We start from the raw sequence: 18,234 nt of genomic DNA on the forward strand, positions 1-18,234 counted from the left end.
ATTATTACTTTTTCTAATCAAAGCAGCAACAACGTTCACTGTCGAGAATTCTTCTGGGTTGTATGGTAGTGGTCCATGGAACCCTTCAATACCTGACGTTTCATCCAAGGTTACATTGGACATCTTCGGATGTGCTCCTGGTTGTGCTGTCTTACCGACTGATGAGTCGGACTTTTTTTTTTTCTCTATTGTGATTTCATTCCCCTGCCCCATATGGGCAGGGGAGGGCTGTCAGCAGCACAATCCGCCGCTCTTCAGCCGAGTGACATGACAATTAAAACAAGAATAAAATAATACATACATAAGGAGGTAAAAAAGGGGGAACGTAAAACAGAGTAAGGGGAGAAAATGGAGGTAAAAATACACTGATATGTAGACGTTCATTGGGGACAGTTAAAAAAAAAACACCAGAAAGTTAAAAAAACACAGTTGGCGATTCTGAAAACACAGAGAAGTCACTGGATGCGCAGGCACAGGTTAAAAGTCGGCCACAGTATTAAAAACACTCCGAAACAACACACTTAAAACCCACTTGGAGCACACACGACGAAGAATAAAACTACCAGGTGGGACCTGCCGAGGGAAAGGTCAGAGAGGATGGAAAAGGAGGGGAGAGCATGGGGCAGCTGGGGAAGCGGCGGGATGAAGAGAGGAGGGGCAACCGTGGGTTCACGAAGAGGCAGGAGACACATGGGGCGGGAGAGGAAAAGGGAAGACAGGGCAGGAGGGAGCGCAGAGACACTGAAAGAAGGCACAAGAGATGGAGGGGGAGTAGGAGGGGAAATCCGCTCAGAAGGAGGGAGGGGGAGGAGAGGGAGCCCTGAGGAGGAGGCAGGAAGAGGGGGTTAGAGTTGGTAGGAAGGGTAGATGTCAGGGCGAAGCTCATCATCCGGGAGTGGTAGACGGTGGAAGTTGTGTTGGGAAAGGAGATGGAGGGTGTGGAGATGGAGAGAGGGAGGGACACAACGGTAAAGGCGCGGCAACTGGTCGGGAGTGGAGAGGAAGGGAGACACCAGGGGGTGAGGGGGATCAAGGCGACGGACAATATATAGTGTGCGGATGTGTTCAAGGAAAAGGAGAAGGTGGGGGAAGGGGATGAGGTCATAGAGGATGCGCGTGGGGGACGGAAGGCGGATGCGGAAGGCGAGGCGGAGCGCATGGCGTTCGAGGATTTGGAGGGCGTATGAGTCGGACGTCTAAGGACGGCCTAAATACCGTGGGAAGTGGGCGTGGTCTGGATTTCACGTGATAGCAGAGATAAACCTTGTCAATGATAAAATATAACTATCGATCATAGTACGTCAAAGATAAAAACTGGTATCGATACATGAATGATACATTTGAGGTTTGGTCACTTGGCATAAAAGCTTTAGAGGTATTGTTTTGTTATTTAAATAGTATAAATCCTAAATCCACTTTCCCGTGGAAATGGAGAAAGACAATGCAATATCATTCTTCTTTATGAGACAGACTGATAGCAGCTTGAAACATAAAGTCTTTCGGAAGGTTACACCTACCGACAAATACTTGCATAAGGATTCCAACCATCATCCACAACAGAAATTAAAAGTCTAGTGGACAGAGCTAAAAGGATTTGTGCGCTGGAATGCCTGGACGTCGAGTTAAAACATCTAAAGCAGTCTTTTGGGAAGAATGGGTACTCTCATAAGGAAATAAATAGATTTTTGCGACCGAATAACAGGAGGCCTAAGGACAACGATAGGACACAGCGATCGAAGACCGCAGTTTCTGTACCCTTCATCAAAAAAGTAACGGATGAAATCGGCGCCGGCTTGTGTGGCCGAGTGGTTCTAGGCGCTTCAGTCTGGAACCGCGCGACCGCTACGGTCGCAGGTTCGAATCCTGCCTCGGGCATGGATGTGTGTGATGTCCTTAGGTTAGTTAGGTTTAAGTAGTTCTAAATTCTAGGGGACTGATTACCTCAGAAGTTAAGTTCCATAGTGCTCAGAGCCATTTGAACCATCAAATCGGAAAGATGTTAAGGAAACATAACATTTGACCGATTTTCAGACCAACTATGAAAATAGGCCAAGCACGTCGTTCCATCAAAGATAAACGTCACCTCTGTCTGCAAGTGGTGTATACAAGAGTCCGTTGGCCAAGCGGTTCTAGGCGCTTCAGTCCGGAACCTCACTATTGCTGCCGTCTAAGTCCAGGGGACTGATGACCTCAGATGTTAAGTCCCATAGTGCTTAGAGCCATTTTTGAAGGAGATTCCGTGTACATGTGGTAGGGTCTACATTGGAACTACAAAGAGAAGTGTGAATACACGGTTGAAGGAACATAAAAGTCTTTACTGACTAGGGAAAACAGATAAGTCAGCCGTGGTGGAACATGCTCTTCAGTTGGGTGATCAAATAGTGAAATTTTCGGAAACTGAAGTTTTATGTACTATGACGAACTGTTATCCATGGCTATATAGAGAAGCCATCGAAATATATAAACAAGGGGATAATTTTAACAGAAAAGAAGCTATGAAACTCAGCGATATATGGACAGTGGCGCTACAGAATCGAGGAGAAGTTTTTATCTTTGATGTACTATGATCGATAGTTATATTTTATCACTGCTATCACGTGAAATCCAGATCACGCCTGCTTCCCACGGTATTTAAGGAAACATTAGCGACAGCCCCAGACATTTGCACAAGCCCCGCCCATTTACCCCCTCCACACCTACCCCCCACCACACCAACCAAGAGCGCATCAATATGATCTTTGGTAGTCCTCATCGCTGTCGTGTTTTTGTTCGTCGTTTTTTGTTTTACCGCAGCTGTTCATACTAGCAGTGTTGTGGTGTTAGTACTTCTTAGCAGTTTGTGTAATACTGTCAAAATGAAACATAGATATGCACTCTCAATAAAGTTATCATACACAAGGTACGTAATATTGACTGTTGTGCGCAACTGCTTTCAAAACGGGTATTAAAGTACGATAAGATGTGATTGAATGACACTGACAAAATTATGTACATATGTTTAACAATAGGCAGCTCTAAAGCTCTCAAACACTGAAGAAGAACTCAAAGTAATCTCGTGTCTGCTATAAGCAAACAGTCATAAGAGTTCACAAGTAAAAATTCACCCATTCGACAGGCAACTATTAATGAAGAACGTCACTGTATAAATATCTGACTGCTTGCATTACGCATTTCTACATTATCCCACTCTTATATTCTTTAGTCTTAGTGAGGTATGCAGAAACAAACCAAGACATCGACTTTGCCTTGTTTATGCACAACATTGACTTTAGACAATCGAGATAATGGACAGTATCCTTGGCGATACCACCAATTAATATTTCCCAACAGAATTTCTTACACTGCGCGATGTGACGGAAATTTGCGCTCACTGCAGTTAACAAATATCAGATTTTTTGATATAGTGCAGATGAAAGCTTATGAAATAAAAAAGACAGTGTGGTTACCATTTTTATTTTTCTTTCTTATTGATGATTTATCAACTCTCATATTCAATGAACATATTTATAATTCTTTTCACAATGGTACCGGAAAAACTGTATTTCGTACTAATTACTGATTTTCTCCCTTGTTATGACAACTTTGATGTTGGAACATGCGGCAGATCATGGGCGGAGCTTAGGATATCGATTGGTGTGGAGGGGGGTGATTGGGCGGGACTTGGGCACTGTCCGGGGCTGTCGCTAATGTTACGTCGGTATTTAGGCAGCAGCTGAAACATCCGGTCGTGAAAGCCTTCATTGTATGACTGTGCACTGTTTTGGTTTTCTCCGCTCGTCTGCTGCGTAGTACGTGGCACATTTTGAGACAAAATACGAACCAAAAATTGAGGGCTAAACGGAACCAAAAAATTTGTAAATAACTAGTTTATGTAGTCGCCTCCGTCATTACTATCTATCATTCTTAGTTCTTTAGTTCATCCTGAATTAAATGAGACCTGTACTTTCTATAACGGTGATGAATACTTCCACGAAAAAAAGCCAAATGAACACTAATAAATCATAGTGAGTCAGACGAAGATTTGAGTGTACGCTGGTTTATACCTGATTTTAAAGTCCCCAGGCGTGTCTTTATCTTCTTCTACCTCGTAGCGCAGCATCTGTTTGCTGACGTATTGCATGTCATGTACCCATCCTGTTAATTTCGTGTGCAGTATGTCCTTCACACGTTCCACGTCCTTAATCCAACGGTGGAGTCGCTGATCACTCGTGTTTTTACCCTGAAACACACCGAAAATAGTTCAAACTACCTGCATAACGTTCACAAACAGCAGTCAGCCTTAATTTACAGTTAATGTACCGCGCTTAGACAAAGCTGAAATTACTGCCGGCGCATGAGTGTATTACATTCAGTCTTGTACAGGCATTAAGACAGTAACGCATAGGGATACTAACTACTGCTTCCCAATATATTTATTCTTTAATGAAATTTGTCATTAAAAATACATCACTTTTTCAAACCAACAACTCAATTCATCGATTCAATACTAGAAATAAGAATAATCTTCACAAGGATTTAAAGTCACTTAGTCTTGTTTAAAAAGGTGTGCATTGTTCAGGAACACACATTTTCAGTAACTTGCCAGCAGCCATAAAAAGCTTAACAACCAATGAAATTCAGTTTAAGAGAAGCCTAAAGGATTTATTGGTGGCCAACTCCTTCTACTCTACTGATGAATTTCTCAGTAGAACCAACTGATTTGTGTGTATGACTTCTGCACAATCCAGTGCAGTAATGTGTCCATTGTAAATAAGTGTGTGTGTGTGTGTGTGTGTGTGTGTGTGTAAGTAAGTACAATCTAACTTCTGCACCATTTCAGTACAGCAATGTGTTCATTGTAAATAAGTATTATAGTAGTTGTATTACACGTTTATTACCTTATAAATAAATTTAAAAAAAACTTTTTTATTTTAAATTCATTTGTATTTGTAAAATGATTCTATCATCTGGAGGACCTCCTCACTACGGATCAGTTGGAATGAAAGTAAATCTAATCTAATCTAACCTAGCTGGTGCCTAGTGGTGTCATACTGAAAACAAACAATTTTAAAACTATGACACCAGGCAAGTGAGCTGCAGATGTTTCTCGGTAGTTAACAATACAAACGTCTGAACGTATGAAGGCGTGCTCTCGTGACGATACGTTCGACTGAAACGTTCTGGGGCTGGCAGCAGCGTCAAACTCCTTGATATAGGGCCAAATGGCGTGCTCGGGACTCTCTGTTCAGACCTTTGAACGACTTTCGAAAACAGAATCGTCAGATTGTTGACTATTCCATGCAAATCTTACTCGTTACCAACGCTGTGAGGAACTTGAGCGCATGTTGCGACCGTTTGCAAACCGCTCCATTTACGAAAAATTATCTGAATTAGTTGTACACGCATGAAATGTCAGTTTGACTCAAAATTTTGTAGCGTTGGTCTGTTGCCTGACTGCTCGCTTTTGCCGAAAATTTCTGTTTGTTGCTCGTCACCTAACATGATGTCGTCTTTGTCTTTTTGAGTACGTCTCGAATATTGCAGATTTGGAGGAATGCGGCACTGTTTATTGACCTCAGATAGGGAATAATGAACCTCTCTCAGTTGTTCTAGCTGATGTTAACATAGAAACTATATAAGAGAAAAGTCTCGAAATATCTCTGTTGGACGAAAAGAGAACGATGTGGAACGGTTAGGGCTCCATGTCTCAATGTGCAAAAATGGAACCCTTATAGAATAGCTTTGTTATACCTCTGTCTCTCCGACTGTTACGAATCCTTTTCGTTAGGAACGGACACACGTATCAAGTTCAAATTCATGTCACATATTAATGTCTTTCGTCCCTTTGTGGTATCAAAATTTCAAGTTTATAAGTCACTTAAATTAAAAGAAACAGCCATTTATGTCATATATTTTGATACTCGAAAACTCACTCATCAAACCCTGAAGGGTGTTTCCGTTGTCCTAGAATAGTGAAATTTGCCAAGAAGCAAGGTTTTACAGTACAAGTAAAGGAAAATAATTCGAAAATTATTAATCTGTAATTATATAACACAAAAAATACTTTTTTTAATCAGTCTGTCTATTTTCCTATTCGTCTATTAAGACACATTTTTTCTGGAACAGTTTGGCGTATGAAGTTCAAATTTATGTCACATACTAAGGTCTGTGCTCCCTCTGCGTTGTACAAATTGTAAGCTTTTAAGTCAATGCAGTCAAAAGATATGGCCATTTATGTCTGCGGCCCCCCTCCCCCTGGTGACCTAGAATCATGAAATATGTCAACAACTAAATTTTCCAGTACGAGTATAGGAAACAAAATATGAAGCTTGTTAACTTGTAATTTTATCACATGAAAAACATCTTTCTCCATTGAGACATACATAGCATTCATCATCTGTCAAAAGCATAACACATGAACATTAATGCATGCAAACATAAAATGTAAGTTCCAGTCATATTTTAGTAGGTAAATAGAAATGTATTATTAAATCTTTTCTCCCTACATATATAAACTGAAGTCCCCTGTTCACTTGTTTTTGTATGTTGAGGCTGCGCTGAAGAATTTCTGGTGTCGTCTTGGTATTCCCAGGGCCAATATCTTGCCAGTATCTGCATACATGAAAAAAAGTTTCGCATCAGCCAGGTTCCCAGAACTCCTGAAGATGGACGTTGACTGTGGAGATTGTATCACAGACACAGTCCCTTTCACTGTTCAGAGACGTCACTAAACCCGCTCAAAGATGTAAACAACAAAGCATGAACATAGCCTATTAGACGGAGGGAGTCCGACAGCCGATCAGTTCCAGTCATTCCACCAGGAAGGAGATACAAGGCTCATGTTGTCTGTAGTTCAACCATGCCTAGACGGACAATACCGCTGCTAGATCGCGTCCACATCGTTACTTTGTGCCAGGAAGGGCTCTCAACAAGGGAAGTGTCCAGGCGTCTCGGAGTGAACCAAAGCGACATAGTTTGCAGGGGAAGGAGATACAGAGAGACAGGAACTGTCGACGACATGCGTCGCTCAGGCCGCCCTAGGGCTACTACTGCAGTGGATGACCGCTACCTACGGATTATGGCTCAGAGGAACCCTGACAGCAACGCCACCATGTTGAATGATGATTTTCGTGCAGCCACAGGACGTCGCGTTACGGCTCAGACTGTGCGCAGTAGGCTGCATGATGCACTCCCGGCGAGGTACAACTTTGCAACGATGACACCATGGAGCGCGGTACAGATGGGCCCAACAACATGCCGAATGGATCGCTCAGGATTGGCATCATGTTCTCGTCACCGACGAGTGTCGAATATATGTCCAACCAGGCAGTCGTTGGAGATGTGTTTTGAGGCAACCTAGTCAGACTGAACGCGAGTGCAGTAAGATGGAGGTTCCCTGCTGGTTTGGGGTGGCATTATGTGGGGCCGCCGAACGCTGCTGCTGGTGAAAAAGGCGCCGTAAAGGCTGTACGATACGTGAATGCTATCCTCCGACCGATAGTGCAACCATATTGGCAGCATATTGGCGAGGTATTCGTCTTCATGGACGACAATTCGTGCCCCCATCATGCACATCTTGTGTACGACTTCCTTCAGAATAACGACATCGCTCGAATTGAGTGGCCGGCATGTTCTCCAGACATGATTCGTATCGAACATGCCTGGGATAAATTGAAAAGGGCTGTTTATGGACGACGTGACCCACCAACCACTCTGAGGGATCTACGCCATTGAGGAGTGGGGCAATCTGGACCGACAGTGCCTTGATGAACTTGTGGATAGCATTCCACGACGAATACAGGCATGCAGCAATGCCAGAGGACGTGCTACTGGGTATTAGAGATACCGGTGTGTACAGCAGTCTGGACCACAAACTCTGGACGTCACGCTGTATGGTGGTACAACACGTAATGTGTGGTTTTCATGAGCAATAAAAAGGACAGAAACGATGTTTATGTTGATCTCTATTCCAATTTTCTGTACAGGTTCCGGAACTCTCGGAACCGAGTGAGCTGTGCTCCGGCTCGCATTGGTGCTGTTTGTAGGTTTCTGCCCTCTGTTGCAGGCCAGCCGGTATTGTTTAGTTGGCATGGTTGTGGTTGTTGGTCTTCTTCTCGTGTTGACTGGCACCACTCCCAAGCGTTGCCTGTCCGCAGCAGCGACCGTTATCGATGTGTAGTACCTGTTGCCCTATCTTTGGGGCGACACCAGTTTTTTTCTGGGTCGTGTGAGTGGGCCAGTTCGGTTGGGGACTCAGGAAGAGCCAGGTCCGAGCAGTGCCAGAACACGCCAGGACCGCTGGCGGCACGCGTGCACTGCCGGATGTAAGGGCTGTGGTCACGAGCGTGTACGACATCGTTGTAAACCGGATCCAACAAGCTTTAAGATGAGTGCATTTCAATTCGAGTAGAGAAACCGCGCGATTCTCCAGTGACTTGGATTCATGTTGCTGCTCTTACAAGGGAACCTCCCCATCGCACCCCCCTCAGATTTAATTATAAGTTGGCACAGTGGATAGGCCTTGAAAAACTGAACACAGATCAATCGAGAAAACAGGAAGAAGTTGTGTGGAACTATGAAAATATAAGAAAAATATACAAGCTGAGTAGTCCATGCGAAGATAGGCAACATCAAGGATAATCTGAGCTGAGGAGCGCCGTGGTCCCGTGGTTAGCGTGAACAGCTGCGGAGTGCGAGGTCCTTGGTTCGAGTCTCCCCTCGAGTGAAAAGTTTTTCTTTATTTTCGCAAAGTTATGATCTGTCCATTCGTTCATTGACGTCTCTGTAATAAGTTTAGTGTCTGTGTTTTGCGACTGCATCGCAAAACCGTGCGATTAGTAGACGAAAGGACGTGCCTCTCCAATGGGAACCGAAAACATTTGATCGCAAGGTCATAGGTCAACCGATTCCTCCACAGGAAAACACGTCTGATATATTCTATACGACACTGGTGACGGCATGTGCGTCACATGACAGGAATATGTTGTCGACCCATCTAACTTGTACACTTGGCGAATGGGTAAAAAGATTCTTCTACGTTGCCCGATTTAGGTTTTCTTATGCGTGTGATAATTACTCCCAAAAAAGTGATGAAAACATAAGAGTTTGCCACATTAACAGCAACAAATGAATCCAACAGTTTCACAGTCGCACACTTTTCCCTGTGCTCTGTCAAAACATATGTTTTTAACGTTTTCAAATTTTTACGTGTGTAGACCGTCATTCCTGCATATGTCCAAGCAAATCTGAACACGTACTCGAATTTTGGAGAGCGAAGTTGATTATGTGTGAGTGCCTGAACTTTGATAATTGTCTGAAAATAAAAAAAATTAAACTTTTCGCTCGAAGGAAGACTTGATCCAAGGACCTCGCACTCCGCAGTTGCTCACGCTAACCACAGAACCACGGCGTTCCTGAGCTCACATTATCCTTGATGTTGCTTATCTTGCGCATGGACTACTCAGTTTGTATATTTTGCTTATTTTTTTCGTAGTTCCACACAACTTCTTCCTGTTTTCTCGATTGATCTGTGTTCAGTTTTTCAAGGCCTATCCACTGTGCCAACTTATAACTAAATCTGAGGGGTGTGCGATGGGGAGGTTCACTTGTTAGTGTCGCCGAGGCGAAGAGCAGCTAGTGGAGTGCTTGGGGAAGGCGAATGTGATTAGGTTTCCTCGACTACTGATTACTGTTTACTGCGTTCAACTTGTTACAATTTGTTAAGTTCAAGCAGCGGTAATTTTTCTTGCCTGGTGGCCGCTAACGTCCCAGTTACCTGCCCTGCGGGTAACGGCAGTGTACGTTTCCTCGCCTTGCCGCTGCTGTCCGGTATGGCTTGTAGTTTTGACAGCTTTCTTGATTGTAGGCCGGTTGGTGATTCTTCTACTCTGGTGGTAGTGATTCCTTTCTCGTGCGCTCTAAACACAGTATTCTGGCGACGTAGTGCAGACGGCCGGTTCCGGCTTTGGCGTGTTGTTCCATCGTTGCATTTGGTTATCGGACGTCAGGTAGGTTCAGCAAGATTATCATAAGTCATTCGTTAAACTGCCACTAGTCTGAGTTATCATTTCGTGAAGTGAATGCAACTCTTGGCTGTCTATCTCATCGCTCGCGAAAGTGTTTGTTGCCGGACCTTCCCAGAGGTTGATTCCTGGAGCACCCTCTGTGGCCCCTTGGTTCTTGTAAGACATGAGTGTTGTAAAAGGAGGTCTGATGGCCAGTAGTTCAGTGTAGCGCTCCTTCAGTCCACGCCTTCTTCTGGCATAATCTGCCTCAGTACCCTTTAAGGAACTTATTTATTACAATACCTTGTAATGCCTACATTATGGGCTATAATTCTAGTTAATAGTTCTGGTCGCCGTCTGGAATAAATCTAGCAGCGTAATATTCAGTGGATGTTAAGGGTTGTGTTACGAAGTTTACCATCATCTTATTTCACCCATTTCGTGATCAGTTGCTTGTTTTTTTTTTTTTTTTTTTTTTTTTTTTAATTAACCTTTGCTATTGTACGAGGTGCGGCTAGAAAAAAACCGGACTGATGCTGGAAAAAACATTTATTTACAATTATTTACAATTTCATGTTATCTCCTTCAATGTACTCTCCTCCTCGGTCTCTACACCGCTCCATACGAATTTTCCACTGTTCATAGCAATGCTGCAGATCATTTTCGGTAAGTCCATACATTACTTCCGTCGCTTTTTCTTTTACTGCTTCAACAGTCTCAAATCTAGTTCCTTTCAAAGCTGACTTGACTTTAGGGAAAACAAAAAAGTCACAGGGAGCCAAATCAGGTGAGTAGGGTGGATGATCTAAGATGGGAATGTTGTGTTTTGCCAAAAACGTCTTCACTGACAACGCACTGTGAGCTGGGGCATTGTCTTGGTGAAGGATCCATGACTTTTTTCTCCACAAATCGTTCCGTTTTCTCCGTATTCGCTCACGTAGGGTAGCCAGGACGCTAATGTAGTAATGCTGATTCACTGTTTGTCCCTCTGGTACCCAATCAATGTGCACAATCCCTTTGATGTCAAAAAAAAAAAAAAAAAAAAAAAATCACCATTGCCTTGAATTTCGATTTTAACATTCGTGCTTTTTTTTGTCGTGGAGAACCAGGAGTTTTCCAATGCATCGATTGGCGTTTAGTTTCGGGATCGTAAGTAAAAAACCACGATTCATCGCAAGTAATAACATTTTGTAAGAAGGTGGGATCACTTTCAATGTTTTCCAGGATGTCAGAACAAATCATTCTTCGGCGTTCCTTCTGTTCAATTGTGAGACACTTTGGAACCATTTTTGAACACACTTTGTTCATGTTGAAACTTTCATGAAGAATCTGCCTAACACTTTCCTTGTCAACTCCTGTTAACTCAGACACTGCTCTGATTGTTAAACGGCGATCTTGTCGAACAAGTTTACCGATTTTTTCAATGTTTGCATCAGTTTTTGCTGACAATGGTCTGCCAGTGCGAGTGTCATCACTGGTGTCTTCGCGGCCATCTTTAAATCGTTTAAACCACTCAAACACTTCGCGATAAACATTCATCGCCGTACACTTGTTGTAGCATTACAAACGTTTCACTTGCAGATTTTCCTAGTTTGAAACAAAATTTGATGTTAACACGCTGTTCTTTCTGTACACTCAACATTTTCCGACGCACAGACAAAACGTCAACTACTTAAAACAGACGCCACGGGCAGACTGAGTGCAGGAGGCAGATGAAACTCGAGCAGTAGGCGGAGCGAGAGTCACGTGACAGGCCACGCGACTTTCAGCCTTATTGCATTCGTTTTATTGTTTCACCAGTACTAGTCCGGTTTTTTTCTAGCCACACATCGTATTTGCTGTTTTACAGCACGTGTCTAAAATTTTTGTATTATTGCCGTTCCTGGCGTGTAAGGCCTTCAGCCGTGATTGTGGTCATTTGCCTTAAAATTCTAATTTGTTATTTGTATTTACGCAGTAAGCCTTTGAAACCTTATTCACTGCCATACCTGGCGTCTGATGCCTTCTGCTGTGTTTGTGGCGACTTGCCGTTAATATTTCAATACCTTTAATTTGCAGGTTGCAGCGAGTTTTAAGCAATTCTTAATTTATTGCCATGTGTGGCGTGTAAGGCCTTCTGCTCAGATCACAGTGGCTTGGTTTTAAAACATTATCTGCTGTATCTGTATTTAATGGTGATTTGCTAAATTGTAACTCACTGGGAACACTCTTATTTACACAGTTGTTTATTCCTTCATTAATAACGTGTGGGATTTTAGTTGCGACGGAATCTTCTCGCGAAATTCCAATCACCAACTTTCTTCTCCGAATGCGAAAATATTTTGTTGACACCTACCTACATAGGGAGGAACGAACACCACGATAAAATAAGGGAAATCAGAGCTTGTACGGAAAGATTTAGGTGTTCATTCTTTCCGAGATTGGAATAATAGAGAATTGTGAAGGTGGTTCGATGTACCCTCTGCCAGGCACTTGAATGTGATTTGCAGAGTATCCATGGAAATGTAGATGTAGATATTTTTATTCATTGTTGAGTCTGGAATTACTGGTTTAAAATAAATTGTGTGTAACTGTAAAAGGCAACCAATAGTAACTGATTACAGCTCCGTCCACAATCGTAACCGAATCCTGCCTTCCCTTGACTACCAGGTTTAACCGAGGTGATGAAAAACTTTTTTTTGGTGTGTGTATATCGATTATATCGATAACAGGCAAAAATCGTTGGGATTCTTGATTTCCAGATAGATCAACTGTACATATACACAATTAGGTTTGTACAGAACCCTTAGTACATAAGTCCCTCTCGCACTTGCCCAGTTTTTTTTTTATTTATATTAGGAGCACCCAGTATGTTGTCGTGGAAGGCGACTGTTCATCACAGACCAAAGTGTTGTCAGGTGTGTCCGAGAGAAGTGCAACAGAACTACTCTTGTTCTCTGTATGGGGTGTTCCAGTCCTTTTGAGTCATACTGAAAGAGGTGATAGTGGTTCCATAACAGATAATATTGAGGTAGGGAACCAATGGTCGAAAACGCAAATTTATCATGTTATGCACTTACACAGCATACAGCGCCTAACAACAATGTAGCTCATAGTAATTGTTCAAAGCAACGACTGTCAGTCTCAATGCATGTATTGTAATCATGCCTGTGGTTGCCATACTCTTGCAAAGATCCTGGGTGTCTATTGTACTGTGGAACTGGTAGCAGGTGATAAACAGCGTACACCCCTCACCACCAAACAGACACGCTGTACACAACTTGGCTCATAGCAAATGTGTCATGTTCTGACCACATCCATTGCACCGGCACATTCACCTTTGCCACAAGCACACCACTACCGATCGTGTCAGTTGTCCATTGCATCAGACAGCTTGTGATGTGTCCGTGGTGAGGAGTGATAATGTGTATGGTGCATGATGTGTAGGCAAAGATGGAGCATTACTTGACATGAGAGTTGGCAGACATGCATTTAATGTATGGTGCAGCAGGATGTAATGCAGGTAAAGCAGCATGAATGTACAGAGAATGCTTTCTCAACAGACATCATCCTAACTGGCAGAAGTTTACCTCAGTAGATACCAACTACTACCCTGGCCAGCACATTCTCCAGATCTCTCACCAACTGAAAACGTGTGGTCAATGGTGGCCGAGCAACTGGCTCGTCACAATACGCCAGTCACTACACTCGATGAACTGTGGTATCGTGTTGAAGCTGCATGGGCAGCTGTACCTGTACACGCCATCGAACCTCTGTTTGTCTCAATGCCCAGGCGTATCAAGGCCGTTATTACGGCCAGAGGTGGTTGTTTGGGGTACTAATTTCTCAGGATCTATGCACCCAAATTGTGTGAAAATGTAATCACATGCCATTTATCGTCTGCATTTCTTCTTGGTGTAGCAATTTTAATGGCCAGTAGTGTCTTATTCTTGTCGACAAATTGCGCACATGAGCTGTTATGCTGACTACGCAATAGATCTCGTATGTATCTGCTCTTGTTACCTTCAGGATTGTGTCTAATGGTATATCTCCTGTCATGTATATTCTAATATTCTAGACTCCATCTTTAGTAGTCCTTGGTTGACACTCCTCCCCAGTGATTTCGGAAATTGCGAAGGTATCTCTTCTGCCTTCCAAAAGCTGCGTTATCCTCTGGCTCTTATATGGGACCTCCAATGTCTTCTATTGCTATTTTCATTTCTTCTTCTGTCAAGTCATCAGACCGGTCCTTCATGTCATAGATGGTACCAGTTCACCGTTTACATCCACCCACACTCTCCTCTGCATTTAACAGCGGAATTCCCATTGCACTCTTAATGTTGACCCCCCCCCCCCCCTTTAATTACATCAAATTTTCTTTTGAGTATTCTGCACTTTGAATCAGTCCTTCAGACTCTTTCTTCACATTTTTCCAGCAGCCATTTCACTTTGGTTTCCCATGTCTCCCTGGTTACTTCTTTCTGAAATGACTTATATTGCTGTATTCCTGTCTTTCTCTGAATGTTGTGCACCTTCTACATTTGTCGATCATATGAAGTGTTTTTTTCTGTTTCCCAAGGTTTCTTTTCCTTTACCTCCTTATATCTATCTTTGTTTGTCCAACTTCCATGATGCCCTTTTTGTAGATATCCATTCCTGTTCAGCTGAACTGTCCACCGTGCTGTTCATTAAGGTAGTATCTGCAGCCTAAGAAACATTACTTTATGAAAGGTTCATTCACACCACAGAGAAACAGCCAAGGTTCTCACCAAGGACATATCTAGGCAACAGACATTGAAGAGCTGGTGCTGAATCATGTGGCTGACCACCCAACTTTAAGCACCCGTCAATTTGCCCATGAAACACACACTTCAAACGATAGAGTGTGGAGATTACTGGTGGAACAGGTATTACATCCCTATCATAAAGAACATACGCAAACACTGGCACCAACGGATTTTGAACCCTGGTTCTGTCAATGGTTTATGCTCCACAGTGCTATAGGACCAAAGTTTATACAATTTGTGTGGTTCGTGGACGAGACCTCTTTCACCTGACACGGTGTTTTCAACAGCCGCAACAGCCAGGTCCTGATGGGATTCCAGTTCGGTTTTACAGAGAGTACTCTATTGCATTGGCTCCTTACTTAGCTTTCATTTATCGCGAATCTCTTGCCCAACGTTAAGTCCCGAGCGACTGGAAAAAAGCGCAGGTGTGACGCCTGTATATAAGAAGGGTAGAAGGACGGATCCTCAAAATTACAGACCAATATCCTCAACATCGGTTTGTTGCAGGATTCTCGAACATATTCTCAGTTCGAATATAATGAATTTCCTTGAGACAGAGAAGTTGCTGTCCATGCATCAGCACAGCTTTAGAAAGCATCGCTCCCGCGAAACGCAACTCGCCCTCTTTTCACACGATATCTTGCGAACCGTGGATGAAGGGCATCAGACGGATGCCATATTCCTCGACTTCCGGAAAGCATTTGACTCGGTGCCCCACTGCAGACTCCTGACTAAGGTACGAGCATATGGGATTGGTTCCCAAGTATGTGAGTGGCTCGAAGACTTCTTAAGTAACAGAACCCAGTACGTTGTCCTCGATGGTGAATGTTCATCGGAGGTGAGAGTATCATCTGGAATGCCCCAGGGAAGTGTGGTAGGTCCGCTGTTGTTTTCTATCTACATAAATGATCTTTTGGATAGGGTGGATAGCAATGTGCGGCTGTTTGCTGACGATGTCGTGGTGTACGGGAAGGTGTCGTCGTTGAGTGACTGTAGGAGGACACAAGATGACTTGGACAGGATTTGTGATTGGTGTAAAGAATGGCAGCTAACTCTAAATATAGATAAATGTAAATTAATGCAGATGAATAGGAAAAAGAATCCCATAATGTTTGAATACTCCATTAGTAGTGTAGTGCTCGAGGCAGTTACGTCGATTGAATATTTGGGCGTAACACTGCAGAGCGATATGAAGTGGGACAAGCATGTAATGGCAGTTGTGGGGAAGGCGGATAGTCGTCTTCGGTTCATTGTATGAATTTTGGGAAGATGTGGTTCATCTGTAAAGGAGACCGCTTATAAAACAATAATACGACCTATTCTCGAGTACTGCTCGAGCGTTTGGGATCCCTATCAGGTCGGATTGAGGGAGGACATAGAAGCAATTCAGAGGTGGGCTGCTAGATTTGTAACTGGTAGGTTTGATCATCACATGAGTGTTACGGAAATGCTTCAGGAACTTGGGTGGGAGTCTCTGGAGGAAAGGAGGCGTTCTTTTTGTGACTCGCTACAGAGAAAATTTAGAGAACCAGCATTTGACGCTGACTGCAGTACAATTTTACTGCCGCCACCTTACACTTCGCTGAAAGACCACAACGATAAGAGAGATTAGGGCTCGTACAGAGGCATATAGGCAGTCATTTTTCCCTCGTTCTGTTTGGGAGTGGAACAGGAAGATGCTAGGTGCGGTACGAGGTACCCTCCGCCACGCACCGTATGGTGGATTGCGGAGTATGTATGTAGATGTAGAAGTAGGACAATCCCCACGCCACCCATAAGGTATCCACCAGCAACCATTCTGTCAACATATTTCTGGGCATTGTCCAAGATCACACGCAGTAGGGTGTAATGTACTGCCTCTCCATCTGTATGTCCACATTATCTAGTGTTTATGCAAGATATGCTATCACGTTTCTTGGAGAATGTACCCCGTTGTGTCTGCAAAATTGTGTTGTTTCAGAACAATGGTGCGCAGGCCCACCTCGATGTTAACGTCTGCAAGCACCTGAACAACACCTAACCTCATTGTTGCAATAGAAAGGTGAGGTCCTGTCCCATGACCAGCCTCGTCGCTGGATCTCACACCCCTCTGGGGTTGTGTCAACATGTTGGTGTATGAAACAGCCGCAGATATAGCGGAAGACCTGTTTGCCAAAGTCCGAGCTGCCTGTCTCCTGGTGAAACATTGTTGCTCTTCTTCAAGGCTTCCACGATGAGTGTGGCCGCTTCAAGTATAAAGAGGTAGCTTTTGTCATGTAAGGCAGACTCAGTTTGTGTTTTAACAAGTTCATACACAGTAAATTCGGAGTAGGTATTAAAATCCATGGAGAAGAAATAAAAACTTTGAGGTTCGCCGATGACATTGTAATTCTGTCAGAGACAGCAAAGGACTTGGAAGAGCAGTTGAACGGAATGGATAGTGTCTCGAAAGGAGGATATAAGATGAACATCAACAAAAGCAAAACCAGGATAATGGAATGTACTCGAATTAAGTCGGGTGATGCTGAGCGAATTAGATTAGGAAACGAGACACTTAAAGTAGTAAAGGAGTTTTGCTATTTGGGGAGCAAAATACTGATGATGGTCGAAGTAGAGAGGATATAAAACGCAGACTGGCAATGGCAAGGAAAGCGTTTCTGAAGAAGAGAAATTTGCTAACATCGATTATAAATTTGTGTCAGGAAATCGTTTCTAAAAGTATTTGTATGGAGTGTAGCCATGTATGGAAGTGAAACGTGGACGATAAATAGTTTGGACAAGAAGAGAATAGAAGCTTTCGAATTGTGGTGCTACAGAAGAATGCTGAAGATTAGATGGGTAGATCACATAACTAATGAGGATGTATTGAATAGGATTGGGGAGAAGAGAAGTTTGTGGCACAACTTGACTAGAAGAAGGGATCGATTGGTAGGACATGTTCTGAGGCATCAAGTGATCACCAATTTAGTATTGGAGGGCAGCGTGGAGGGTAAAAATCGTAGAGGCAGACTAAGAGATGAATACACTAAGCAGATTCAAAAGGATGAGGGTTGCAGTAGTTACTGTTCAGAACAATGAAATGTGACACGACTCGGAAGACAGTCGCACGGTTGACTCTATTCCATCATGGCAAAAGCTGAGACGGTACAGGAATGACCTACGAGGATATACTGACATCACTCTGAAACTTTGATCACACAGACAACCACCACGCACGTCAAAGGTTGTGAAAAAGTGGTCTGCATGTGGGAAATTTTCAAGAATACTGCCATCCTGAATTTGAAATCATCCAACTATCCATCAATGGAACACATCTCAAGCAAGTGTATGGTTTTGGCGAGAAAAATGGGCTCCAGATATGTGCAAATACTATTACAATGGTTGAGCAATAAACATGTTTTTAATACAAATGGTTTAAATGGCTCTAAGCACTATGGGACTTAACATCTGAGGTAATCAGTCCTCTAGACTTAGAAGTACTTAAACCTATCTAACCTAAGGACATC

At 43.2% G+C, this 18,234-nt stretch overlaps 1 protein-coding gene across 1 annotated transcript in view; it reads right to left on the reverse strand.

Moving 5' to 3' along the window:
• LOC126212729 (uncharacterized) overlaps positions 1-18,234 on the reverse strand; it is a 173,109-nt gene that overhangs the window by 40,660 nt on the left and 114,215 nt on the right. The window contains exon 5 of the mRNA XM_049940140.1: positions 4,044-4,219. Within this exon, the coding sequence (XP_049796097.1) occupies positions 4,044-4,219 (176 nt within the window). The remainder of the gene's footprint in view (positions 1-4,043; positions 4,220-18,234) is intronic.

The sequence above is a fragment of the Schistocerca nitens genome, chromosome 11 (genome assembly GCF_023898315.1).
Source record: "Schistocerca nitens isolate TAMUIC-IGC-003100 chromosome 11, iqSchNite1.1, whole genome shotgun sequence".
In the NCBI taxonomy this organism is placed as follows: domain Eukaryota; kingdom Metazoa; phylum Arthropoda; class Insecta; order Orthoptera; family Acrididae; genus Schistocerca; species Schistocerca nitens.